Raw genomic sequence first — 27,949 nt, forward strand, 5'->3', positions numbered from 1 at the left:
AATCCACTGTATCCCCTTAGAAGAACCCTGTGTACCACTTAACTGCATAAAATAAGCCTTCTCTGGTACCTAAATCTTGCATTATGTTTGAGTTTGAAAGAATCACTCGTGCATATTGCAGACTTCCCATCTATTAGCAGGGACTGAGACCCAGTAGCATTGTGTGGCACCTCCTGGATGGAGGTCTATAAAAATGTACAGTGTAACTACCATTATTAATTCTGGAAAATACCCATCAATGAAATGTTAGTCTCATTTTAGCATGAAAAAAATTACAAGTGGTTCACTAATTCGAATGTCATCCAGACAGTGTGGTTTTTGACATGTGGAAGAAAACCATGCCACCCTCCGAGGCGAACGAGGGCAGGTGATGTGTAGAGAAACGGCGGTACTTATCACTGACAGAACATGATGGAAGAAGTCAAAAGCACTTGCGATGGACAATAGAGGGACCAGCTTCCTCATATTCATCTTTACTGATCCACATTTGCTGAAAAGTGGACAGAGATGCCAATATGGAACCTCCAATCCAGACAGAGTATTTACGTTCAGGTGGTGCAATCATCTAGAAGAGAGAAGTGCAATCTGTTGTAAACAAAGCCACAAGCAGGTAACACAGCAAACATCTCTCTGGATGAAGTGAGGAGGTGGAAGGGTTTCCATCACAGGAGCCCAACTCCGATGAAGCAAAGCACCTCAGAGGTGGAAAGGCTGCCATATTTTGTCTTCCACCTCAAGCCAACAGAGATGCTATGATGTTATGATGAGCAGGCAAATACGGCAGCCCATATCTGCAGACAGCCCAAAATGCAGCGACCGTTTAGCACCAGCTGTGATCCCTGATACACTTCTGGCAGCCAAATCCCTCTGTCTACTAAAGAGAATTTATCCTGCTCATGCTTAAATATAGAATATTTGAACATCACTCCTGCTGATGCTCAAATGCAGAACTCAAGAGCTATGTTAATGCTTGAATCGTTTCATTTCTACACACAAACGTAGTGTAGAAATTCACCATTTAGTTTAATGGAAATCCTGCCAAACCGCCTGCAGCCATTTTGCTCAGTCCTCAAGCGTGGAATTTAAGTGGGAAGTGGGAAATCCGGGAGGGCAGCACGAGTTACCACATAAAGTGTCAGTCATCCATGGCACAGAATGGAAATTTTAACACTAAGATAAAACTACTGGAAAATAATGCATGATTTGATTTTGTATGATTAAATTACAGATTATTACAATAAAACAATAAGCAGAAGCAGCATCTAGATTTAAAATCCACATAAGCAGCGTATGATTAAATTACAGATTATTACAAAAAAAACAATAAGCAGAAACAGCATCTAGATTTAAAATCCACATAAGCAGCACTGTGCAGTTATATATCAACCAGTTAAGATAAAAAACGTGATTTTCTGACAGTACTCTAAGACATCACTTTAGAAACTCTACTGCATTTATAAGGGGTTGAAATAATCTTATAATTCAGGTATTTCTAAACTGACAGGCATCTTTGTGTCCAGCAGCAGTAGGAGCAGTTTTCGTAGCTTCTAAAGAACCGATTAATTCAATAGAAGCTGCATGTTTCTAAGGACATTTGAGGTTAAATAGCTCCCTTCCTACAGCTGAAGGCTGTCTATACTTCCTAAGAAATTCTTTTTCTCATTTTCTGTCAAGTCCCTAGAAAGAAAAGGCCTGTCCCAACTATGAAGGATGGCTGGAAGAGAGTTTCTGGGCATAGGAACCGTTCATTCCCAATGGTGATGCCTTGTCCGTCAGGAAGCTCATAGCTGTTCTCAAGAGAGGAGGAGGAAGCAGCAGTTGCCATTTCATTTCCAAAATCCAATGCCACATAACAAAGCTTCTCCTTGACATCTCTCACAATCTCCCATTCCGCTGCAGACAGTCAGGAAAGTTTTTAATCAATGTACAGTATGACAGCAAGGAGATAGATTTGTTCATGCACATTTCCTTGAGTCATTGATGGTCCTATGGTTCATTGTATTATGACCTCTCTGTTGTCCCAACAACATTACTTTCCCTTTGCATTACCAAATTTCCCCTCATCGGCAAATAAAAACATACACTGTACTACAGAATATTGTAAAGATTAATGTTTACGTGTCTATGTCACAAAATCTTGATCAAACCTCCAGAGGCTCATCCATTACCAGCTACTGACTTTGTTCCTTTGTCTGTGGGAGAGGTACAATTAAAGATAACAAAGTTATATTTGCCAGTGACTTAGGATTTCCTAACACGGTGGCATCCTTCCTCATCCTCAGGGCTCAACATACATAGAATCATAGAATCATTCTGGTTGGAATAAACCTAATTTAAGATCATCATAGAAAATGAAAGAAAAGGAGATGCTGGTTATTTCCCACTGATACAGGGTTTCCACGTGCTCCATATTCACAGCTGAAACACACAACAACAAATAAAGATGCTCACAAGCCAATTGCCTCTGCCGTGTCTATAACTGAAGAGATGCTCATGAGAGACGAAATCATTACCACAAACTAAACAGCAACTGCGTTTGGGGAAAAAAAGACATGTAACATTCAGCAATTTGATTGCATTGCTCTTCCTGAACGGATGCTAGCAATAATGATCTTATACGGAGGCAGAGGCTCTCATTTCAGACGACCTCTAGCACTCTAAAGACATGAAATAATATACAGTTAAAAAAAATAAATCTATAAAACTGAAAAAAAATGAAACTGACATTAAAATAAACCACCCCAACAGAGAAAAAATGACAATGGTTTATCTGTGCACCTATTACTTCTATTCTTGGATAGGAAATAAAGTACATATTTTCCACTCAATATGAATAAAGCTTTTCTGATACCAAACATGCACACAAATAATTGAATTTTAAGCATAAACCAAGTATTTATGACAATCATAATTCCTGTAAGATGGCAATCTTTTTATACAAAATTTTATTGTGGCATCAGGCTACAAAGACAGATGGTATTTTAATTTTTTTCAAAGTATACAAAGACCTAAGGGTTGCTAAGAAGTAATTTATCATCTCAATGCTTGATCAGACTCTAAATGGCAATAAGAAGAGACCTCCATGCTGATTCTAATGATTGCTTAACAGCAGACATCTTTAGGTGACTGAAATTCAACATTTAAATGAAATATTTTCATTTAGCTACTCAATGGTTGGGGATTTTTTAACTGGGAATGGAGCTTAACGTAGAGGTAGGTCTAAAGGAAAAAGGAACCATGGGTTTGGAAGAATCTGGTTAAGATAGAACATCTTCTCCACGCCATGCAGTTAAGGGCAGTATCAAACCGTGTCACTTTTCATCTCAAGAGTTGTGCTGTTGTCACTTGAGGTTTTCAAGCAGAAGGTCATAAATCTACACCCATCCTGCCATGAAGTTGAAACCAACCAAGAAGTACCTGCACAGCGCGGTGGGAAGTATTTAGTCTCCATATGGCTGTCAGTTCTTCTTTAATACACAGCTGGTGCACCATCATCAACATACATCTGTGTGTGTGTATGTGCATATACATCCACAGGAAGGACGGGTGGAAAAGATGACTCCCAGAAAGTCTCACCAGTCGTTCTTCCAGAAGTGTACAGAGACAGCACGGCCTGAATCACTCCGTACATGGCTGGCACATTGAACGTCTCAAACATAATCTGGAATGAAGAATTTGAAAACCTTTAGGATCTACACTTAAGAGTATCTGAAGAAACAGTAAATTTTAATTATTTTTTTTTAATGAACACCGCCAGTTACCACTCCTGAGTCCCTACTGAACTGTGGTTCTTCCGTGAACAGCATGCTATGTTTTCTTTAGGATTTCATGAAAAAATCATGGAAGTCAGTGGATATCTTTCCATTAACCTCAGCCTAGGGCAGATTTTTACTGACAACACTAATTGAAGCTGACACCTTGGGATAACTTTTTTACCCTGATGACAGAACTGCAAGAATGCAGCAATCAAAAATATTCTTCTTTTTTTTTCATATATATATATACACACATACATATAAAAGATTTATAGAAGACACAGCTGGAAGAAGCCATGAGGAATAATCTGTTTATTCCCATCTCCAGGAAGAATCAGCCCTTTCTGACACAGGTTCTGTCTCAGAAATTCTTCTGCTGGAGCATCTACAGATTCCCCTGGCAAACAACTCTAGTGATACACTATACTTACTATTATCAGGGTTTCTTGATCTCTAGCTAAAACCTCACGTGGTCTAGTTTAAACGCATTACATCTCAGTCTGCCCCCCCAGCAAACACAATGGTTTATCTTTTCTCTTTCCAGAGACCTTAGCCATATTCTCTTGTCTCATCCCCCACCTCCTCTACTCTAACAAGATCTGGTTCTTTCCATCTCCTCTGTCAGACACGCCGCAGTTTTATCCAAGCAGATGGAATAACATTTATTTCCAGCTGGACTTCCACTGGAGCTCTGCTGAGGAAAACACTCTGGACAACCTGATGTGCTTTATCCTTTCTTAAACCAATGTCCCCTGCCCTGTACCCCATCGCCAGACGTGCTGCTGGCACCATCAAAGAATCCTTCAGGTTGGAAAAGACCCTGAAGATTAAGTCCAACCATAAAGCTAATACTGCCAGATGCACCACTAAGCCCCATGTCTACACATATTTTAATTACCCCCAGGGATGGCAACTCAACCATCACCATCATACCCATCAGAGCCACTGACATCAGGGGGTTAAACTTAAACTTCGGATTTCATAAGCCGATACCTTTGCCAATAAACTCTACTTTTAATTAAAAGTATGCTTCCAATTAAAAAATGCACAAATTACCAATATTTCATAGTTAATGAACGTAATGAATTTAATGCAATCAGTAATAAACAATAAGCTTTTAAACAATCTTGAAGCAGGATTTATCATTACAGTATAATGACAGAGAAACAGTCCTAGACATGCCTACTGTATGAACCACACCCCCTGGTTGTTATAAACCAGGCTTTTCTTATGGTCTGCTGATGTTTATTATCTCCCAGTTGTATTATCTCCCAGTAATGCGTGCTGTCAAGCTCACTACTTAATTAGTTTATTTACACTGTTGCTAAATTGATGCATAATCTTCCTATTAAATATATGCCAAAAGTGGGCACAAAGGGAAGTGCAGAGCCATGTCCAATTTTCCCAGGTGATTTTAAACCTATATCTGTATTTAAATCACGCTTCTGGTTACATCACCAGCTAAATGTGTAACTTCTGGACTTTTGGCCAGAAGGCTGCTTTAAAATCTACAAACCTCAGAGGTCAACTTTTGGTTCTGAGCTGAGTTTGGTACATTGACTGGGTATGTCACGGGCAAAAAGGTTTAGCAAAACATCACTTAAGTTTGCTTCAATACAAACCTCAGAGGTCAACTTTTGTTTCTGAGCTGAGTTTGGTACATCAGACTGGGTATGTCATGGGCAAAAATGTTTAGCAAAACATCACTTAAGTTTGCTTCTGACAACTCGTTTTCCCAAGCCAGCAAAGACTCCAGCCTTTGAACACTCTTCCCCCTGATCCCTAAAGATGTGCTCCAGTTGGGAGTTCCACAAAGTCATCTGCTTTATGGCCTTCAAACATCTTCACTCAAATCTTCTAAAAAACCCCAATTCTGATATGGTAACTAAGCGTATCAGGACAAGAGGAAATGGGCACAAACTGATGGCCTTCAATCATCTTCACTCAAATCTTCTAAAAAAACCCAAATTCTGATACGGTAACTATCATATCAGGACAAGAGGAAATGGGCACAAACTGGAACATAGGAAGTTCCATCTAAACATGAGGAGGAACTTCTTTACTCTGAGGGTGGCAGAGCCCGGGAAGAGGCTGCCCAGAGAGGTGGTGGAGTCTCCATCTATCTCTGGAGACATTCAAACCCCTCTGGATACATTCCTGTGCAACCTGCTCTGGGCGGACCTGCTCTGGCAGGGGGGATGGACTAGATGATCTGTCTCTCTCTAAAGACATTCAAAACCCACCTGGACACGTTCCTGTGCAACCTGCTCTGGGCGGACCTGCTCTGGCAGGGGGGATGGACTAGATGATCTCCAGAGGTCCCTTCCAACCACATATCATTCTGGGATTCTGTGATTTCATCTGATGCAAAAGTGCTGATAAAGTGACAGTCTTCAGGGTAGAAAGCAGGAGCTGGCACACCACGAGCTAAGGAGCTGGGCTACTACAAGTTGAGCACTCTTGGTGGCCAGAGGTAGGCACATGAAAGGCATCGTTGATCCAAAACTCACACAGAAGTGTGATTCAGCTGATACATGACCAGTGTTACAGCACTTGCAAACCTCAGATTTAAATACATCAATAACTCATAACTCCATCCAAAAGAATTACATGAATCCTGGGTTGACATTATCCACACCCCAAAACTCAGAGTGTTTGGGGCGTAGTGAGAAGCCACCTTAGCCTCCAGCTTCTCCGCTTCCAGAACTGAGCACGGAGTCTTGTGAACAAAGGAAATGCCTTCCAGCTTTTCAGAGGCTAGTTCCATATATCTCACTGCCATAAACAAATATAAAACATTTTAGGGCCATCCAGAAAACTGGTATTATGGCAACACTTGCTGTCTCACCATGGCTCAGCCAGCATGCTAACCCTCACAAACCCAAAGGGATTATCTCCCAGATTAAGAAGAAAGGTGAATACCCAGGACTATCTATATTTTTAGCTGCTTCCACGCTGAAATGATCTGTGGCACGGCATCCAGACAATTACCTGAGTCATTTTTTCATGGTTGGCCTTGGGATTGAGGGGGGCCACAATCAGCAGGATGGGGTGTTCCTCTGGTGGAACCCGGAGTTCGTTATCGAAGGAATGATGCCAAATCTAAAAACGAAAATCACTTTAGAAAAGGGTTCTGAAAATAATTTGTTCTCTTCACAGAATTACAGACAGCTTTTCAAATACAGTCCAATTGCCTTTTTTTTTTTTTTTTTTTTTTTACCATGTCTTAATTCATCCAAACATAGTTGATGGGTCTTTCTGTGGCTTTTCTTGAAAGCTACTTAATAGTGGCAAGAATCCGTGACTGGGTTACGCAAAGACTCTCTGGATTGTCATTAAGTTTATCAACTTCAAATATAGTTGGTTCTCTTTGAAGAAGAGACCTCACCTGGAGTATTGTGTGCAGGTCTGGAGCCCTCAATATAAGAAGGACATGGACCTGATGGAGAGGGTCCAGAGGAGGGCCACGAGGATGATCAGGGGGATGGAGCACCTCTGCTACGAGGACAGGCTGAGGGAGCTGGGGTTGTTCAGCCTGGAGAAGAGGAGGCTCCGGGGAGACCTAATAGCAGCCTTCCAGTCCCTGAAGGGAGCCTACAAGAAGGCTGGGGAGAACCTGTTTAGAAAGGCCTGCAGTGACAGGACGAGGGGCAATGGCTTCAAGCTGGAGGGGAACAGATTTAGACTGGAGATGAGGAGAGGGTTCTTCACTGGGAGGGTGGTGGAGCACTGGAACAGGTTGCCCAGGGAGGTGGTTGAGGCCCCATCCCTGGAGATATTCAAGGAGAGGCTCGACGAGGCCCTGGGCAACCTGGTCTAGTAGGGGGTGTCCCTGCTGACTGCGGGGAGGTCGGACTAGATGACCTTTGGAGGTCCCTTCCGGCCTGGGAAATTCTATAATTCTATAATATATTGAAATAGACAGAAAACATGCAGGAAATAATCTGCCAAATTCAACTCTCTTTTAGAACCAAAACCATTGGGTTTCTACTGTCTGTAACAATGGAATATAACCTGCACAAGGGAGTCCTTCCACTTCGATTCCCTAAACAGAGCAGAGACAACCCTTTCGAAGCAGGGGCACCGGTGAGTTCCCTCCCCCAGTGCCCCCACACAGAAGCTGAGTCAACCACCGAGTTGTTTGACCTGGAAGGACTTCTCCACGTCAAGCTGCTTGGAGACTGCTTCGGTTGCAAGTCATCACCCAGACACTCTTTAGGAGTCCACAGAAGCAAAAGGCCTTTTATGCCACAGATATTTCACCCAGTAAATCCTGAATCAAATTCTTCACTTACGACAGAGTAGCTAAATTTCTTAGTCATAGTCCATAAAGTACTGTCACATTTTTTCATGTCGGAAGCTGCCACCTGGATCAAAAGAGGTTCACTTTGATTGCCTGAGGACTATAGCTGTCTACTGGAAGGGATTTTTTTCTTGATGCCAGCTCAAAGACAGACTGTTCAGTAACAAGATGAAATATTTCTTACCTTCTTGTTCAACTCTTTCCTACTCCTACTCCTTTTTTCTCCCCCATTTTTTATCATATTCCAGCTTTGCCTGACCCCACAGGTTTGCTTCCGAGCACAAAACATCAGGATATTCTTTGGATAAGTTTATTTCATTAATGTCATAGAAATAAGTGCTATTATGCTCCAAAATGAATATAAGTGGAAAAAAAGATCTTACCTAAATCTGAAGAACTCAAAAAGTCACAGCAGGAATTATTAAGATAATTATCAACCCTAAAAAAAAATTCAATTCCATCTCAATCCCCTAAAAATAATTATCAGATGTTTCTGGAACTGGAGCTTGCCAAAAAGTCAATAGATGTTCACAGCTGGAATTATTAAGATAATTGTCAGCCCTAAAAAAAATTCAATTCCATCTCAATCCCTTAAAAAAAAATTATCAGATGTTTCTGGAACTGGAGCTTGGGATGCTGGGCCATGTTCGAGTTGAAAGTTTAGAATACAAATACAGGGAGGAGTTGAATAAAAGAGAAAGTTGTAATGTAAAAGTTAAAAATGTAAATCAGATATAAGAAGACTGCCATTTCAGACAGGAAAGAACTAAGGGATGAGAAGGAAACCTCTATGCTTCCACAAATTAACAAACTACCAGCAATTCCAGCAGTGAGGAACAAACCTGGACTCATAAAGCAGGGCCCTGCCTAAACCTTGCAGGGTTCTTCCTCAAAACCAGGCATGATTGGGCAGTGAAAACTATTAGATTCGACCTAATGATAACCATAATGTTAACGGATAATTATATTCTACAAAAAACAAATATATAGTTCCGCGTTGGATTTTAGAGGTCACGAGAACTGAATGTAAGCAGCGAGCGCAGCAGCCAAGAGGAATTACTGAGGAAGAATTATTCCAACACTTATATTAAACATTTACATAGTCACCAGAGCCAGAAAACGCTCCATCCCGACGCTTTCCCTCCCATACGTTGTCAGCTCAGTTACTGAGATCAAATGAGCAGTGACGTACAGTGCTCTGTGTCATTATCCAGTGGGAAAGCGAGCGGGCCCCATTTGAATATTGTGAACTGAAGCAGGGGAGAAGCAGAATGCTTCATTTCATCCCCTACACGCTCTCCTCCCCATTCACACGAGTATCTGTGTGTCCTGCAGCATCCTCACTCTCGCTTTTTCCCCCACACACGCACGCTCAGCTCAACCTTGTGGTGACCCCCCTGCTTTTTGTAACGTGGGGATGGTCAGGCACTGCATTATTATGCCTTTCGTCCCATTTTTGGCCCAGTCACCCAGAAATTCCCTTGTTTCTTCTACACTGGGATGCGAAAAAAATATACAGTTCCGTGTTGGATTTTATAGATCACGAGAACTGAATGTAAGCAGCGAGCGCAGCAGCCAAGAGGAGTTACTGAGGAAGAATTATTCCAACACTTATATTAAACATTTACATAGTCACCAGAGCCAGAAAATGCTCCATCCCGACGCTTTCCCTCCCATACGTTGTCAGCTCAGTTACTGAGATCAAATGAGCAGTGACGTACAGTGCTCTGTGTCATTATCCAGTGGGAAAGCGAGCGGGCCCCATTTGAATATTGTGAACTGAAGCAGGGGAGAAGCAGAATGCTTCATTTCATCCCCTACACGCTCTCCTCCCCATTCACACGAGTATCTGTGTGTCCTGCAGCATCCTCACTCTCGCTTTTTCCCCCACACACGCACGCTCAGCTCAACCTTGTGGTGACCCCCCTGCTTTTTGTAACGTGGGGATGGTCAGGCACTGCATTATTATGCCTTTCGTCCCATTTTTGGCCCAGTCACCCAGAAATTCCCTTGTTTCTTCTACACTGGGATGCTTTTAGTAGTAGTATTTCCAAGCGCTGGGAAGGAAATTTGTGGTTCGGATCAAAATCAGACAACTGGTTTAAAAAAATCTTGGGCTGGGGGGAACACACACATATATGTCTATTGATATACTTATATGTATAAATATATATATACATACATTCCCTTAGCACCAAAACTTTAGGAATTTAATTTTAGGACTTCTCTCAGCCAGAAGAGTGTGTGCACATGCGTGTGGGTGTTCCAGAGCTTCAGGGCAAGTTAAGATATGTATGTAATCATTTGACTGAATCAGGGAAGCCTATAGATTAAATATATACATACATGCTTTTTTTTTTCCTATATGCATATATGCTTTTTTTCCTTATTTATTTTTTTGTCAGAGTTAGGTTGATGGTTGGACTAGATGATCTTTAAGGTCCCTTCCAACCTAGACAATTCTATGATTCTATGATTCCCTTATTTGCAATAATCACAACAGTTATCAACACCATCTCTTGTCTCTTCCCTTTCACTGCCTTTCTCTCATGCTTCTTTTTTTTTTCTATTTGTTGCTCATTTCCTTGCAAGCAGCCTCCACTTTCTGTCCCACTCTGCTCCTGGTCCCAGCAAGAAGTCTGTGTACAACACAGTGTTGGGGTATCTTTGCCAGCTCTGCATGTTGCCAGCTGTCTGTCAGAAGAAGATAAGTTTGGGCCAGGGACCCACTTTTACAAGTAGTTCCTTCATCCATTGAAGTGACAAAGAGAAGGAGAGTCCAAACCACAAGAACCCACGTAGTATCTGACTATTATTTGAATTACTGCACTGCATGAAGCCTCCACCACATTATACCCTAAAAAACAATCCATCTAGCCACAAGGTTGCACTACAGTAAAGCACATCCCACCTTTTCTACCTTCTCCAATTCCTTTTCCTAACTAAATTTTAGATAGTCTGCTCTAGCATTCAGCCTTATCCAGAGAAAAAACACATACCGGTGTGTCTCATACTCAGGACAATTTCCAGATGACCAGTTGCTGAGGGAAGAAAACAAAACAGTGAACCCCACATTTATTTTAATTATTATTTTTTTTCCTACAGGGAAAAATAATTTCTTGCTGAATGCAGATATCAGGAAGAACAACATGCTGGGATGTATGAAGTAGACTTTCTAACTCTACAGAAACGAGCAAAGTGTCCTCTCAGGAAGCCAGCAGGAAACTTTATCAGGAAGAACAACGTGCCGGGATGTATGAGGTAGGCTTTCTAACTCTGCAGAAACGAGCAAAGTGTCCTCTCAGGAAGCAGTGAAATAATGAAATGCAAATCCTGTGCTTCCATCTAGAGGAGTAGGTGGGCAATTTATTTCCAAATATGAACTGGGGAATTCCTGTTGCTGCTGTATCGACTTCGGTGAGTTCATCGTTATCAGGGAGTGGAGCGATAGCATGAGGGGTAACAGTTTTAAACTGAAAGAGGGGAGATTAGATGAGAACTCAGGAAGAAATTCTTTCTTGTCAGGGTGGTGAGAGCCTGGCCCAGGTTACCCAGAGAAGCTGTGGGTGCCCCATCCCTGGAGGGGTTCAAGGCCAGGCTGGATGGGGCTTGGAGCAACCTGGTCTGGTGGGAGGTGTCCCTGCCCAGGGCAGGGGGTTGGAACTGGATGATCTTTAAGGTCCCTCCCAACTCTAACCATTCTATGATTCTGTGATTCTATAAGCTGGAACACTCTGCACTTAGCACTTTGAGTTCATGAATATGACACAATAAGCACTTTGAGTTTATGAATATAACACAATAATGACTTTATGACATAGATATTATAATTTTACACACCTCTTTTCAGCAAGTGGGACTACAAACCAACATCAGCTCTGTGTCTCTCTCTCAGTGGTATTTCCACAGGAAAACATTGCTAGAAACATTTGCTTGTGGAGTTTCCTTCCCATACCATTCCACCTGGAGATGACAATGAACTGAACTGCACTCCTGCCTCTAAGGAAGGGGTACAATATTTCCATGTACAGACTCAGATGCTTCCTGAAGAGACCAGGACACATGGGATATCAGAGATATTTAGCAGAGTGAGAGTGTCTTTAGGGCTTCCCCCTACCTCTCCAGCATGTCCCACAAGCACACCTTATTGCCTGTGCCAGCTCTGGGACATCATGTCACAGAGAGGTCATTGCACCGGCCACACTCCAAGAAAGTCGTGCTCCATAGGGACTAAAGATGCCTTCTCACCATCCAGATGCTGAAAGCTAACTGGAATTGGCAACAGAAAAACATGCTTCAGGGGAAAAAAAAAAAATCCCGCTCTCAAAGAATTAGTAGAGGGGTAGGAAGCCCCAATCTGTCTTTTCCTCTTTAATTGACAGTGAGAATGTCAGATGTAATACAAGATGTGATCATCACTCATCATCTTGTCCCTCATGTAGGCAAGTACTAAGGAGGGGAAGACATCACCCCTCCACCTCCCAGTTTTTATTCCCAACTTCAGTAACGTATCTTTAATATTTCCCTGATTCACTTCTGATGAGTCACAACCTGTATTTTTTTTCCTTTAGCCACTTTCTATCATTGTCAAACGTTCTGCCTTAGTAGGAACTTCAAGATTCAGAAGAGGAAGTACAAAGCATAAAATACTTTTTTTAACATTCGGCTAAATCTAATGAGAAATAAGCATTTGTTTTTTAAAAGAATAGTAACCCTAGAAGTGCCAAGACCTGATCAACTCCTGCACGAGCACATTGTACCATCCTTTTACACACAGTGTGATTACAATTTCTTCAAGGATTTTCCCTTTGATTTGCAAGCCTCAACAAGATTATCTTAAAAATAAACACCCACCTTTTCCATGTCATCCCAGTTAGTGATGATTCCACGCTCAATTGGGTAATTCAGCATCAGGATCCCTCTTTTACTTTGTGCTTCATCCCCTACATAGTTGTCTTTCTGACCCATTCCAACCATAACACCCTGAAAAGTATATTATTCTAATCTTAGTGCAGTATCTCACGCATATTAGAGACAGACTATCATTTTTAAGTTAAAACTCCACGTGACTACCTGCTACTGCCGTTCCAGAACACACCCCCAAAATGTGCAAGGAACTAAAATGTGAATTTATCAGTAACCACCTGTGTACTAACATCCTCTGTCAACCCACCAGAAGAGCAAGGCAGCTCCAAAAAGGACAGTATGTCACACCTGGTGCAAACTCATGGTTCTCCACAAGGGATGGGTCCTTTGTCATTGCACAAAGCAATGAAGGGAAGGAATTATAGATGAAAAAGGTATAATCTCTTCTTGGTTCCCTAAACTTTATACATGTGGTTGAACTTTATGTCTATGTTCCACTGTTGCCTTTAAACAGTGACATTATTCCTCCTTGCTGCAGGTGAAATAAGTTTTCAAAATATACATTTGGAAAAAAACATTGATTTACATAAAACAGAGATTTTATAAAAGAAAACTCACTTATGAAAATAAGATTTTATTAAGTTTATCATGTATGCATTATGAAGCCTATCATGATTGCCTCAAATAATGTAACAACATACGAGGTACAATATTATTCATCAACTGGCATAAAAATATTTAATTTTTCTTCTGGATATGTTCTAATTGCAGGGATTCAATAATACAGCTGCTGAGCTGTGCAAAATTACATGCTCACTCTAATCACAAATAAAAGCCAATGACCAATTTGGGATGTCAAAGAACGCACGTGTTTTCAACCGCTAATATTCAACAATTCATGGAGGTGCTCACAATGCATTCCTTAAAATGCTTACTATTTTATGACTGTCAAACCAGGCACGTTTATCTGACCAAAGGAACACACAGAACTTCAGGGAAGCATTCTTACAGTCCAGAAAATTAAAATCTGACTCAGATATGAAGAAAATGAACAAAAATCTGTATCTTGTATTTATAAAAGAACTGTTAGGAAACAAATGAAGCAGAAAGACTGTTTCCTAGGTCAAGAAAAGCCAGGTTTATCCTTTCTAGACTTGATAAAGTGATGTGCTAGAAACCTACTTTGGAAGTTTTTTGGGCCATACTGTTGCTTAATGTAACTAGAAAGGGGGGGGGGCCTGGATTTCACCAAGACTTCTGCTTCAGATCCTTCAATTATTTTTAGGACTCTACAATTGCCTCTTTAGGCAGTCGAGGAGCGGGAAGGATTTTGTTTTTCCTTCTTGGGCAACTTCACTCGGTAAGGAAGGGTATTCCAGCTCTAATATAGGAACGTTTAGCCATCAGTTCTAGTAGCTGGTATTTTTGAACATTCATTTATGTTGCCATGAATGGTTATTTTCTTCTAAAATTCTCAGGAAAAGGCTTTTAGAATGCAATAAACCAACCATTTCCCAGCAGTATCCAACATTAGGGAACTGTACCCAGACTCCACCACTGTAAAACAGAAGGAAACTGAATTCTTAAATACATCAAAAATGAGATCAGATGAGAGATTAGAATTTAAGAGCAGAGAATTTTAAAGTAGAGAAACATACCTTGGCTCTACAGAAGGCTGGATAGGAAGAAGACGTTTAATCCTTCATGGTGAGAAATAATATTCCCATTCATGCACAGACACAGCATTTCATAGAGACCTCAACACGTAAAACTGGGGTTGGTGCAGTGTTGGAGACAAAATACACACGAAAACCCCAGCTGATCTTTACAAGTTACACTCTGAAGTGCTGGCAGCAACCGGTTATGCTTTTACTCATGATTGATGAGATTCCAGAGAAGCCACTGACACTCCCCAATAAAAATCAATCCCTGAATTTTGTTAATCTCCTATTAAAAAAAAAAATATTCCCTTGCTTTGCTTATCATTAATTAATTACAAGGTGAATGAACTAAGAGCACTGCTTAGAACTGTCATTGATTGAGTCATGTTATTGCTTTATATCTGAATTTATAGGTTTAAAATAATAATTTTCACAAAGCAGCTACTTGGAAATCTTTTCACCAGATGAAGTTTCTCAATACATTTCCTAAATTTGCCAGATTTCAATTTTTTTTTTCTCTAATTCTCAGTGCAAGATTAAATACAATAAGCACTTCTTTTTGGTCTCTGCATAAGGCCTGCTGCTGAGACAGCAAACACTACTGACATGTTCTTCCAGACTTCAGGTAGACTAAGAAGGTTTGATCACACACTACTGATCCTTCCAGTGATGGGGGAGGTCTGCACATTTCCTTGCATCCACGCAGTCAAACCTGAATTACCTTAAGCCAGGAGACCCTCTGGAATTCCTTCAAAGCCTGAGGCAAACAGCATCCAAGTCCAAGCAAGTGTGTAAATCTCCAAAAGATCTCAGACCGAGTGAAGCGAAGCATTAAAATCATGAACTGGAATATGAAAAAAAAACCTCTCAGGGCAATACTTACACAGGGAACAGCGATGATTTGTAAAAGTCTTTTTGTAAATGACATGACCTCATCTTCCATTACATTTATACCAGCTTCTGGAATGATGTTCACAGAATATCTACATGTGTCAAGCCATTTTTGGAAACTACTTTTTTCTACTACTTTTTTCCTTCCAGTTTGTGTTTATTGCAGGGGCAGCACAAAGGCCTGGATAAATTAGGGCAGAATTTCTAACCCCTCTGGTTCCTTTCCCACTCACCAACCTGTGACACCTCGTGACAGAGGATTGTTTCCTCCCCTGATGACAAAAACCCCTCGCACTGGATGAGTAAGGATTTGTGGGTCCACTGTTGTCATTGCCTTCTGCTTCCTTATAACACAATTAGCTAAGAATAGCTCGTTATCATTCTGTTAACAGCCATCTTCAAGCTGGAAAGGGAAAAGTCTTACCACATACAATACTCATGTTTCAACTGTACTTGTTGTTTATTTGAAGGGCGCAAAGACTGAAAACAGCCAACTTATCTCAGGACTTGGGTGACACGACGGCTGAAAAGAGGGACTGAATCAGCCACCAGCCATTCAAAGGAGGAGAAAACCAAAACCAGATATCAAATATTGGGTTTCTATAGAAATCTAGACCTGTACTAGACTAAGAAATATTAAAGAACCATCGAAAGAAGAAAGTTTACAGGATTTACCTACAGGGGTAACTTAACTACGGCTGGCTGTATTTCCCATCCCAGCTGACAAACACAAGCCATGCAGAAAGTCAGACAAAATTTGGTAAACGTTGACTCTGCAAACGTAAATGCCAACCAGCCCCTCTTTCTAACCCATCATGTGACTGCGCGGCAAACCTCACATCCAAGAATCCTTCGACCTTAAGCAGGTAATTCCCTTCACTAAAATCTCTCCAAAGACAACCTTGTGTCTGCCACCAGTAAATCTGATGGAATCCTTCCATTTCCATTCTCATTTCTGTGTCTATATGTCAACTCCTTCAGACTTGCCTTGCTTGGACTGTATCCCCATTTCATACAGATGTGAGCCCAAACGCAGACAGAACAAACACCAACAAACAACAATAGAGACTTCAAAAACAACCTTCCAGCAGCCAGAGTCTTCACAAATGGGCTGTTTTTTGACTCAGAAAATAGTTGTGCAGTTTCAGAGAACAATGTAACAGAACATGGATGTATTAATATGCAACCCATAACACTCTATTACGTGTCTACAGGAATGGAATGCAAATCTCTGCTTCTTAGAGCCTCTTAGTTGAAAATGCACCCTTTATTCATTTGTATCTTGAAGGCCAAGTATGTAAAATATGTAAGGTTAGGGCTTTATAAGCTTGAATTTCACATGTTGAGCAGCTGAGGAACATTTTGCCCCAAAGATATGCAGTAACTAAACCCACCAAGACAAAAAGTGCAAGTGAATGAAAAAAAGAAATCAAATGAAAAACCACAAGAAAAGCTACAGAAATTGCACCTTTAAACAACAGTAATGGAATATAAGAAGCTGAAGACATTTCTTCATGTCATCTCAATTCTGAATCTTTAATCATCACCTTACCTCATTACCATATACATATCCACACACCTTGGCAGAGCAAGTGTATGTATACAGACCGTATGGCCAAAGAACAACCTTCTTATATCTTTTATTTTTAGCCAGGAAAAAATAAAAATAAAATCAAAAATCCAGTAGTCCTTTCTTTATTGCACTCTATAAAACCTCTTGTCATAATCAAGAAGTCAATAAACAGTAATAGCTGATTATTCCTTTAAAATTTATAGTTTAACTCTTAAAATAAAATTTATATAGAAAAGATATCATTTACAACCCATTCAGTAGTAATCAATCATTATGTACTCACAAACAATATTAAATAACTTGTATGCAGCAGTTTCTGTATAGGGCGAACAGAGGGGAATATTTTCTCCTTAGCAAATATAATATTCCACTGATAAAGAGCAATTCAAGTCAACTTTGGAACAACTGTGATATACACAAATTTCTTTGAAGAAGCGTAAGATTCATGTAGTGTAACAAGAATATATATATACAACTGTGTCCAGTGCATAGCTTAACAGCAGCATGTGAAAAGTCTATCATCTTGGATTGGCACACCATTACCTACAGAGAAATAATTTACCCAGAAAATGCAGTGTATTCAGAGAACACCCGTGAGGCACAGTAAAACAACAAGATGTAGTGTCACTAGGTAGGTGAGGAATAAATAGCGGGATTTCGCTCTGGAGGTCAGCAGCTTAGAACAGTAAAGGCTTCGCCCTCGAACCCATCTTCTGAAGGAAAGGGCTCCTCCTTTCATCTGCTCAGGAAACAAAAAACATCAAATAAGTAATCATGAATACAGAGGAGAAGAAGTACCTCTGTATCTTAGGTTTCTGAGGCACCATACAACTTTTGCCTCTGATGCAGCAACGGATGCCACAGCACAAGCTCTAAACATAAATGATTTAAAGGCCAAAGAGAACAGCATTTAATAAGGGGAGAGAAAAGGATACATAATACATAATAATCTTGTAATTCCATAACTGCATAATTATATCCCTACATACTTTATTTAATGGCCACATGTGCAATATACATACCATTACTCACATTTTCATTTGGACAGATGCAATGTGCTACATGATATGGTTTTACACAGCTGCCTGTGTTTAACTCACTATTCACAACCCAAACAGAAAGAAATTCAGGACAGTTTTTCAGGAAAAGTGTAGTTTCAGTAGTAGCTTGTGATTTTGAGTGGACACCCCTATAGTCCACCTGTCCCCACGATATCTAACACACCAAGAGTGCTTCACAGTCAGCTTTTCAGAGACAAGGCTGATTAGACAAGTATCATATAAAGAGGACAACCCAAAACCAGTGACTCCCAGTCACTCAGAAGGGAAATCCACACTCCAAGAATTAATGGCAGCTGAGAGAAAGGTATAGCAGAGGGAAGACAGGAAAAAGAGCAGCAGCATGAAGAAGATCATGAGCTGTGGTGTCTTCAGTTCAGTCTGCAAGTAGCAGTATACAATATGCACGACACTTTGAAGTAACTCATAATTCAGGGGTTTTTAAAAGGTTTCTTTGACTTACCTTTCGCACAATAACATGTTCACTGGGATTGATGATTAAGGCTTCTCTTTCCTCCTCAGTCTCCATCTGAACAGTGTATTCACTAGGTACAGACCTGTAACTGCTTACTTCAAATCTGAAATGAAAAGGAGACAGTGGAGTACTGAATTATCTGCCCTAGTTCACATAAGAAACATTATTTTGTATACATTACTGGTGGGACATCCTCACGAAAAGCAATTAAACTTAGTTTGTGTTTCCAGGTTTTTTTCCCACCTGCAATCTCCTCTCAAGGTGTTTCATTTATTCAGAATAACCCCCATCACCACTAGCTGATTGAATAGAAAACTTAGTTTGCTTTGCCAGGTTTTTTTTCCACCTCTGTTTGCAATCTACTCTCAAGGTGTTTCATTTATTCAGAATAACCCCCATCACCACTAGCTGATTGAATAGTTTCAGATGATGGTAATGATGGACACTTTATTTAGGCAGATGGATAATGGCATTTTAAATCTAAACAGTGTCTGTACTAAAGGTGTTATATGTGAGATAATTTTTTTTTAAGTTGGAAAAAAAGAAATACCACTCACTACTGATTCCAAAATCCGAAGCAAGAAATTAAATAAAGAAAAACACATGAGATTTTTTTTTTTAAGTTGGAAAAAAAGAAATACCACTCACTACTGATTCCAAAACCTGAAGCATGAAATTAAATAAAGAAAAACAAAACCAAACCCCATAACATTTTCTTGATCCATAGAGCTAGACCTAGCTTTTTAACACAGTTACACTCCGAAGCAAGAAATTAAATAAAGAAAAACAAAACCAAAACCAAACCCCATAACATTTTCTTCATCCATAAAGCTAGACCTAGCTTTTTAACACAGTTACACATGCATTTTTGTTGCTTCAGGCATCGTGGACTCACAAAGAGGTTCTATTTTTTGTTTGTTCTATTTGTTCTATTATTTGCTCAGGAATCCAACACCCATAGGAAAAGCTATCACTGATCTCACTAAACATAAAAGGCAACCAAAAAACCTGCTGTTCTGGTTTCCAGCTCTCTAGTACATGTTGCATTTACTCCAGGCAGAGTGTAAATGAAAATCTCAGCAGCCATTTGTCCAAGGGGAAGCAGAAGGGCAAGATGGCTTTGTCTCTCTGAACGTGCAAGTTATTTCATAGCCACACAAGGGTTTAATGCAGCAATCTCACCCTCACATACCTCAAAAGTGTAAGAAAAAGAAACACTGTTTTACAGACACTTTTCTTTGAAAAGAAAAAAACCCACGTTTTACAGAGAGGAGCATTTTACCTGTTACTCTGCTCCTCAGAGAGTCCAAGAGCCTCTTCTGCAGCTTCTCTCCTCCTCTTTTCTTCTGACAGTGTCTCTGTCAGCTGTGAGAGTGCCTGCTGCACTGATTCGTACTGTTGCTCGCTCTCTGCAAGCCTACGACACAATGAAACCTGAAATCAGTATTTCATGTACTTAAAAGAACTACTTTCTTGCTCTTTTTCATGAAATAAAGTTCTTTTTTGTGATACCTAATTATAATTAGATGCTTTAGATTAGGTATTGAATTAAGAAGCCACCAGTAAGTATTGATCTTTACTAAAACAAACCAAAAATGCTACCAGATAATAACAACTCAAGAATATGACTATGATTCACTTAATCCACTGTAAATCCACTTCTCTCCCTTCCCCCCCCAAATGCCTTAGAGGGATAGAAAAGCATTACTTTCGCACTTACAACACAGCTGTCAGGAAAACAATATTGCTAATACATGCTCTCAAATCCTGACCTTTTCCTGAGTTCATTTAGCTCCATATTGTCTATTTCGACCATAACTGCAGACCTTTCCTGCGGCGCTCCAGGGGGAACTTCTGCTCTAGTTTCAGCCTAGAAAATATTAAAGGGGGGTAAGAAAAAAAAAGCCAGTCACCATTTTTCTAGTCGCTAAAAATCTTTATTTTAATTAAAGCCATAAGCACCATAAAGCAGTGGAAAACAACCACTCTTTGTGCCATTTAATATTTTCATTTAATTTTCAGTTATTCTTTTGTATTTTAGTTTACAGTTCTCCTTGTATGTGCTAATTTCTGTTTAGGGAAGAGTAAGAGTTGCTTTATATTTGTATCCATATGATAGTTTAGGGTATTATATTAATTAATTGTTACTGAATAACCAAACCAGTATAGGAAAGCTTTTGAAAAATTAAGAGATCACAAAGGCATAAGCTTACAGATGTGTATGAGGGGTTGGCAGAGGGTACTGAAACTCCAACACCTTGCAAAATGATTCATGACTGCTGTGGAATTATCACTAAACTTTGCTGATCCAACAATTAGTGATCATCCAATTACCTCTGCCAGCTGCAGATCAATTCAAGATGATACTTCAAAACCGAAAAAAGCATGTAAAAAGCTTCCTTAAATGGAAAGTCAAATAAAACTAGCTTTGCAACAATAGACAGTTATCTGCAGCTAACAAAAGTACCAAATCAGTACAACAAAAAGTATTCACTTCATTTTTAGAACAAAACTCAAAAAAGGGTAAGCACAGAGAAAAAAAAAAAAACTCAGCTTTACAACAATAAAGACAGTTCTCTGCAGTGCATCATGAGCCAACAAAAGTACCGAATCAGTACAACAAAAAGTATTTACTTCATTTTTAGAACAAAAATCAAAAAAGTGTAAGCACAGAGAAAAAAAAAAAAACTAAAAACACTTCCATAGAATAGTTTACCTGAACAGTGCCTTGGAAAGATGTTACTTGCATGGTCTGATATTCCCTCTCTAGTCTTAAATACCGATTTTGCAAGTCAGTGTAACGAAGCTGGTTATCCCTTAGAGTCTGTGAAAGAGTCTTCAACTGGGCAGACAAGACAGCATTCTCTTCTGCTGACTGCACAACCTGAAAAAAAATAACATTTAAATAAATAAACATTAGGAATTATCTCCTCTGGGAAATTACTACAGATTTGAGACCCTGATGTTGAAAACCGAGCACTAGTTTCAAAATTGCATCAACAAAGCCGCTGAGGGGCCTGGAGAACAAGTCTTATGAGGTGAGGCTGAGGGAGTTGGGGGTGTTCAGCCTGGAGAAAAGGAGGCTGAGGGGAGACCTTCTCACTCTCTACAACTCCCTGAAAGGAGGGTGTAGAGAGGTGGGGTCTTCTCCCAAGGAACAAGTGGTAAGATGAGAGGAAATGGCCTCAGGTTGCATAGGATATCATGTTGATACCAGCTGACCTTCTCATGAGCTATTGAGGATCACAACTGTTGTTTGAAGTTACCTTTGAATTAATCTGCTGAAAATACAGATCCTTCTGTTGTATCTCCTGAAGGCAGCGCTGCAGGTCATTCTGAAGCTGATTCTTCTCAGCTAAAACACGTTTGATGTCCTCCGGCACGTCTGCACTTCCAGCGAGGGAGACAGTTTCCAAAACCTTTAAAAGCATTAGCATATTCAGTGTAAATGGTATAGGAGTTTTCTAAATAATATAGAACTCCAACACTAAATATACATACAGACCACATAATAATTTCACTTCCTTCTCAAATACTACCCCTGCAAGAGACTTTATATTTTCTAAAAAATCTAAGAAAAAAAAATCTTCTACTTAGCGTTTTCAACCCTACTTCAATTACAAAGGAAAATCAAAAATTACCATGGAAAGGCAACCCAACTTAATCTTTAATTTGCAAATAGTTTGAAGCACAAAAAAAATGGGAAAACCAGAAAAATCCAGATGAATATAAAACACCTTTCAAAAATTATTTTCAAACTAATAATGTATAGTATTCATGACTTGTACAACAGCTATTTTGTAAATATGAATTTAAAACTCAAAGTCCATTTTGGAGAAAAAAACTTAACACCCAACTTTATGACTAATTCACAGCTTTGGCTTTTTTTATCGCTGAAGGGTCAACATTTTGTTGTTAATCTCCAATAACGGAGGGAAATGGGCTATCTCTAATGCTTTATGGTATCTAACTTCCTATACAATCATGAAATAGTTACTTCTACCCCATTAAATATTATATAACCCAAGATACATTACTGTTCAATAGATTGTGTTTGTGATTTTAATCACAGAAAACGAACAGCATATGAGACACAAACTTGACCAACTAAAATGTTGTTTTTAATGGCACAGAAAAGGCAAATAAGAATATTCTAAAATAACACTTTCCTCAAACCTTTAATGGCAGTAGAGAGCGATTGCCAGACTGGGTCTCAGCTGCTGCCTTTCTAAATCTAGTATTTTGTTCCTGGCAGAAGCCAGCTCCAGCTGCTTCAGGGGAAGGATACGAACACTTCCATTAGGCACATCTCTCCCTTCTTTGCCCAGTTAGGTCCTACTCTAATCTGCAGTAATTAGGGCTCAGTTTAGGCTCTGATGAATGAACTTTATTAGATTTTTAAAATTTCTTAGCATCAAGTATACAAATTCTGAATACTACTGTTGTAATGCAAACTACATAGTCCTTTTCTGATCCTCTTAAAAACTGTGTCCCTGGAAACAGGTTGTAGCTATAACGTGCCTGAAAAACTGTTTGCATTGCCTGAAAGAGCACATCCTTTTACTAGCTTTGTATTTATCACCAAATGTCCCCTATCTTAGCTGTACAAGTGAGAGTGTAGAGTCTCCTTTCACTTACATCCCACAGTACTATTAGGGTTTGGGTTCCCCCCCCACCGCCTTTATTTATTTCTTAAGCAAACAATCCCAACCTCTTCTGAATTTTCTTCCCAGAAGCAGGCTGCACATTTCCTACGGTGAACTGATGGAATTAGATTTGTGCCTCCTGCTACACCTCATTTGTTTACCTTGGGTGGGTAATTGCTGCCAGCAGAGACTGATTTCTTAACAACCATGTCCTGTTGCAGCTTCTGTAGCTCCGCAATCTGCCGGTCCTTCTCAGCAACTGTGATTTGACACTGATTTCGTAGCGCCTGGGACTCCGAGAGGAGGAGGTTGTTTTCCATTCTGAACATAAAACAGTAGGACTAGACATTAAATGAGAGCACACTACATTCTACTGAATGAAAAGGATAAACCTGTACTCAATTATTTCTGAAATAAGTAACGGTACTGTTTGAACGGTTATATGCAAATATAGAGCACTGTATGAACATCCTCAATATATACTTCAGTTTAAAGACATCTACTAAAGTTTGGGGGGGAAAAATGGAAGAAGTTATTCATGCTGTTCACTGGTCTACAAGTTAGAATGAGGTCTGAATATTTTATCCTAACTTGCTCACATTTGCAAAAAATAAATGGCCTTTTGACCTACACCCCCTCCCCCAAAAGCTTCTAGTATAAGATATTACCTTACTCAGACTTTAATTAGGGATCTAGAAAGTACACTACAGACAATAAAATGCAGTAAGGCACTAGGATCCTGCCTACTGGCCTCAAATTCAGACAACATTATCTTCACCAAACTGATCATCGCATCTTTCACACTTCAATCATCTGCACACGTTTAAAAACCTGAAGAACAGCAGTTTAAGACGACCAAATCTTGATCTGCCTCCACTGAATGCCACTTAAAATTGCCCATTCCTTCTCTAAAGCAGACCTTATGAGGCATTCACAGAATTAGGCTCAAAGTGTCACATTATTTGCTTGTTGCAGATGATGCACGATGTGAACAATGCTGAAATGGACTCTTGAATCTACAAAAATAATGCTCAAATGTGAAATGACGTTAATTTTTAATATGTAGTTGGGCCAAAGACACAACACCTCAGACATCTTCTAAAAAAAGAGATTTTGGGAAAACATTCAGCCATATCAATCATTACTCTAAGAAGAAAATATACTCCCAAACACTGAAATAAATCTTAAATAGTAGGTCCATGTATCCAAGTCACCAACAGAACAGAAAAAAATCACTTAATACTGTTTGAAACTTTACATAAACAAAGAGACCATTAAATAAAGACAGAAGGATAACCACGAACAAAGACAACTCTGTGGAAGTTAATTTCACACATCACAAAAATATTCTTATCCTACCTCCTGCTACATAATCTTGGGTTTGTGTCAGTTTTAGGTCAGGTTGTGAAGTCACTGAAGAACTCTAAACAAGAGTCACACGTACTGTTTGTTAATTCTAAAATATATACCTTAATCCAGCAAGCTCATTCTGGTACGATGCAATCTCTCTCTCAGTTTCTGCTTGGAAGGCTTTTGTCTGCTGCAACGCCTTCTCCAAATCATCAACCTTGGTCTTCAGTTTTGATATTTCAACAGCTGCAAGGCTGGCTCCTTCTTTAGCCTACGTTTAGTAAACATGGTTAGTGAACTATACGATTGAAGTCTATAAAAACTGTATGATCGAAGTTTTATTAGTGCTAGAATTCTAATTACAGAATAATGTTTTACCTCCATTTGCTCCTATTTAACAGGATAATTACCTAAATTTCCAAAATTGTCATGCCTTCCCTAGTGAAACAATGCTTTCTTTGCACTCACATAATTTACAAAGTTAAACTTCAGAATCCATAATGTTTCTAAGTATTCTCTACATAAAAAAAATAAATTACAAAGTGATGTAGCTAATTAAAACTTACCAATCTTCCCCTATTGTTCTTAGGCATATCCAAACTACTTTTAAAAGAATTCATCTCATTGATACTGTTGCAATGAATGGGAAATGAAGCTGTGCCCTGTTTTGTTTCAGAAGTTACCTTCTGATTGCTGAGCTCCTGCAGCAATTTGTCTCGGTCATCCTGAAGACTGGCCATAGCCTTGGAAAAAGCTTCAATCTGGTGACCATAATTCCCACACTCAGATGAGAGCCTGCTAATCTCCATCTCACGACTGACTAACGTCCTACAGAGCTTTTCAATTCCATCAGCAATCTGATCAAGTGTAACCTTATCTGCAGCATCAAGAATAACCCGACTGAGAAGAGAATTTTCTTTGAGCGTACTGATAAGATGTGATTTAAAGCCATCCAATTCAGCCTCAAGTTCATCTCCTTTCTTTCTTTCAGTCTTGAGTTCAGCTGTGTATTTGCTCTGAAGTACCTTGAAGTCCTCTATTATCCTGTCTCTGTCGTTTTGCAGAGCAGTCATTGCTTTCCCAAAGGCCTCGTTTTGGGACCTCAGTTCATTATTTTGAGACTGAACTTCTAGTAACATCTTCTCAGGTTCATCTCCATGTTGAAGCGTCAAAAGAGTCTTACTGTATTCCTCATCTGCATCCTTAGTATTTCTGCCTCTTGATTTCTGGAGTTCGTGAATCTTCTTCTGCAGATTTTCTCCAAACTGCCCATTGGATACACTTTCCTTTTTCTGAACACTATCACTAGTCAGCAGCTTCTCTCCAGATTCAGAAACAAGTTTCTCTCTGTTTAAGGATGCAATTAAAGACTCTAAATCATTTATTTTAGACACTAATTTTTTATTTTCATGTTCCAAAGACTCAGCAGTGTCCTTCTGCAATTGATTGGAAAACTGCACTTCTTTTATTTGCTTTTGAAGGTCATATTTTTCTTGCTCGAGGCTTTTAATACAATCCAATTTCTGCTTAAGTAAGTCTTTCAGCTGATGGTCTTTCAGAGATAGAACTTGGTTAAGATCTTCCCTGTACTTTATCAGCTGTGCACTTAGCATCGCGTTTTCCGAATGGAGATCATCTATCTGATTGAGAAGTGTCCTTATTTCTTGCTTCAAAGCATTATTCTCACTGGCATTGCCAACTATAAGACTGTCCCGCTGATTTAAGACATCTTGGTGAAGATGTTCCAGTTCTTTGTATTTAGAAAAAAGATCATCCCGATCATTCTGAAGAGACGACATGGATTTTTTAAAGGCATCTATTTCACTGGCAATTGCAGCCTTATCTTGACCTGCTTTTTCCGCTTTCAGCTGGAGGTTTCTCAATTCTTTTTCCATCCTCTGACAGGACTCCTCAGATCGTTCTTTCTCTGTCTGCAAAGACCTTAACTGAAGTTCATACTCTTCGATTTGTTTTTTATGTTGAGTCTGTACCTGAATCAGATAGTCGGAAATTTCATCACCTTTTGAAGAAATGAGTAAGGAAATCTCTTCGTCTTTATTATTTAGCATGATCTTCATTTGCTCGGAAATGGTGATCTGCTTCTGCAATTCAGCATTGACTTTTTCCTTCTCAGCTAGAAGCTGTTGCAATTCTTGTTCTTGTCTTGTAAAACTACTTTCCAGAGCTTTTATCTCTCTTCCTGCACTTTTACTATTCTCTATGAGATGATTAAGAGAATTATTTTCCTTAAGGAGTGCTTGCAAAGCTTCTTCTTTGGACTGAAGCACGCTCTCCAATTCTTGCTGCCTGTTAAAAAAAAACGTATTTTCTTCCTTTATTCTGCAGAGCTCTTCATACCGTTGTAGATCAACAGATTTTTGCCTCAAATACAGTTCATCCTTTGTTTCCTCTACCACTGAATATTTGATATTCAGTTCTTGAATCTGAGTAATTTTTTCCTTCAATTCCTCCTGTAGAGACATTATTCTTTTATTGCTGTCTTCTATCTGTTTCTCTTTACTTTGGATGGCCTCTTTGAACTGCATTTCCCAGGTTTTCATTTCAGTGACTACCCTGTCCCGGTCATCCTGAAGAGAGGACACACACTTTGTGAAAGCAGCTAATCGTGCCAAAGCCGCATTCAAATCTGCTTGAATTTTCTTGTTTTGGGAGTCCTTAATGCCAACTTCCTCTTGCAAACCACGAATCTCACTAATTGCCCTGTCTTTTTCTCTCTCAAGGGCACCGTGTCTTTCCTCTAGGTTCAAAATTTCTCTTTGGTGAACCAATTTCAATTGTTGAAGATTAAATTCCAATTGCCTCTCATATTCTCGCTTTCGAAGTTGTAGTTCCTCTTCTTTCTTCTTAAGTTCTTTTCTCCAATTTAGATTCTCCTCTGTAAGCCTTACCACTTCACTCTTTGAATGTTCCAACAAGTTTATCTGTGAATAAAGCTCCCCCTTGAGGGGACAGATTTCTCACCTTGGCAGAGCAAGTGTATGTATACAGACCGTATGGCCAAAGAACAACCTTCTTATATCTTTTATTTTTAGCCAGGAAAAAATAAAAATAAAATCAAAAATCCAGTAGTCCTTTCTTTATTGCACTCTATAAAACCTCTTGTCATAATCAAGAAGTCAATAAACAGTAATAGCTGATTATTCCTTTAAAATTTATAGTTTAACTCTTAAAATAAAATTTATATAGAAAAGATATCATTTACAACCCATTCAGTAGTAATCAATCATTATGTACTCACAAACAATATTAAATAACTTGTATGCAGCAGTTTCTGTATAGGGCGAACAGAGGGGAATATTTTCTCCTTAGCAAATATAATATTCCACTGATAAAGAGCAATTCAAGTCAAC

The 27,949-nt window shown here is 39.4% G+C and overlaps 1 protein-coding gene and 1 pseudogene across 1 annotated transcript in view; both read right to left on the reverse strand.

The window, feature by feature from the left end:
* LOC106891903 lies at positions 1–27,807 on the reverse strand (annotated as a pseudogene).
* Positions 17,156–27,949, reverse strand: part of LOC106891904 (golgin subfamily B member 1-like) — a 58,347-nt gene continuing 47,553 nt past the window's right edge. Inside the window, exons 36-44 of the mRNA XM_014948733.1 lie at positions 25,262–27,496; positions 24,698–24,849; positions 23,390–23,549; positions 21,849–22,001; positions 21,299–21,466; positions 20,355–20,452; positions 19,865–19,999; positions 18,571–18,685; positions 17,156–17,788 (exon numbers count right to left, since the gene is read on the reverse strand). Of these exons, the coding sequence (XP_014804219.1) occupies positions 17,630–17,788; positions 18,571–18,685; positions 19,865–19,999; positions 20,355–20,452; positions 21,299–21,466; positions 21,849–22,001; positions 23,390–23,549; positions 24,698–24,849; positions 25,262–27,496 (3,375 nt within the window). The 3' untranslated portion in view covers positions 17,156–17,629. The remainder of the gene's footprint in view (positions 17,789–18,570; positions 18,686–19,864; positions 20,000–20,354; positions 20,453–21,298; positions 21,467–21,848; positions 22,002–23,389; positions 23,550–24,697; positions 24,850–25,261; positions 27,497–27,949) is intronic.

The sequence above is a fragment of the Calidris pugnax genome, unplaced genomic scaffold, assembly GCF_001431845.1.
Source record: "Calidris pugnax isolate Ruff unplaced genomic scaffold, ASM143184v1 scaffold107, whole genome shotgun sequence".
Lineage (NCBI taxonomy): Eukaryota > Metazoa > Chordata > Aves > Charadriiformes > Scolopacidae > Calidris > Calidris pugnax.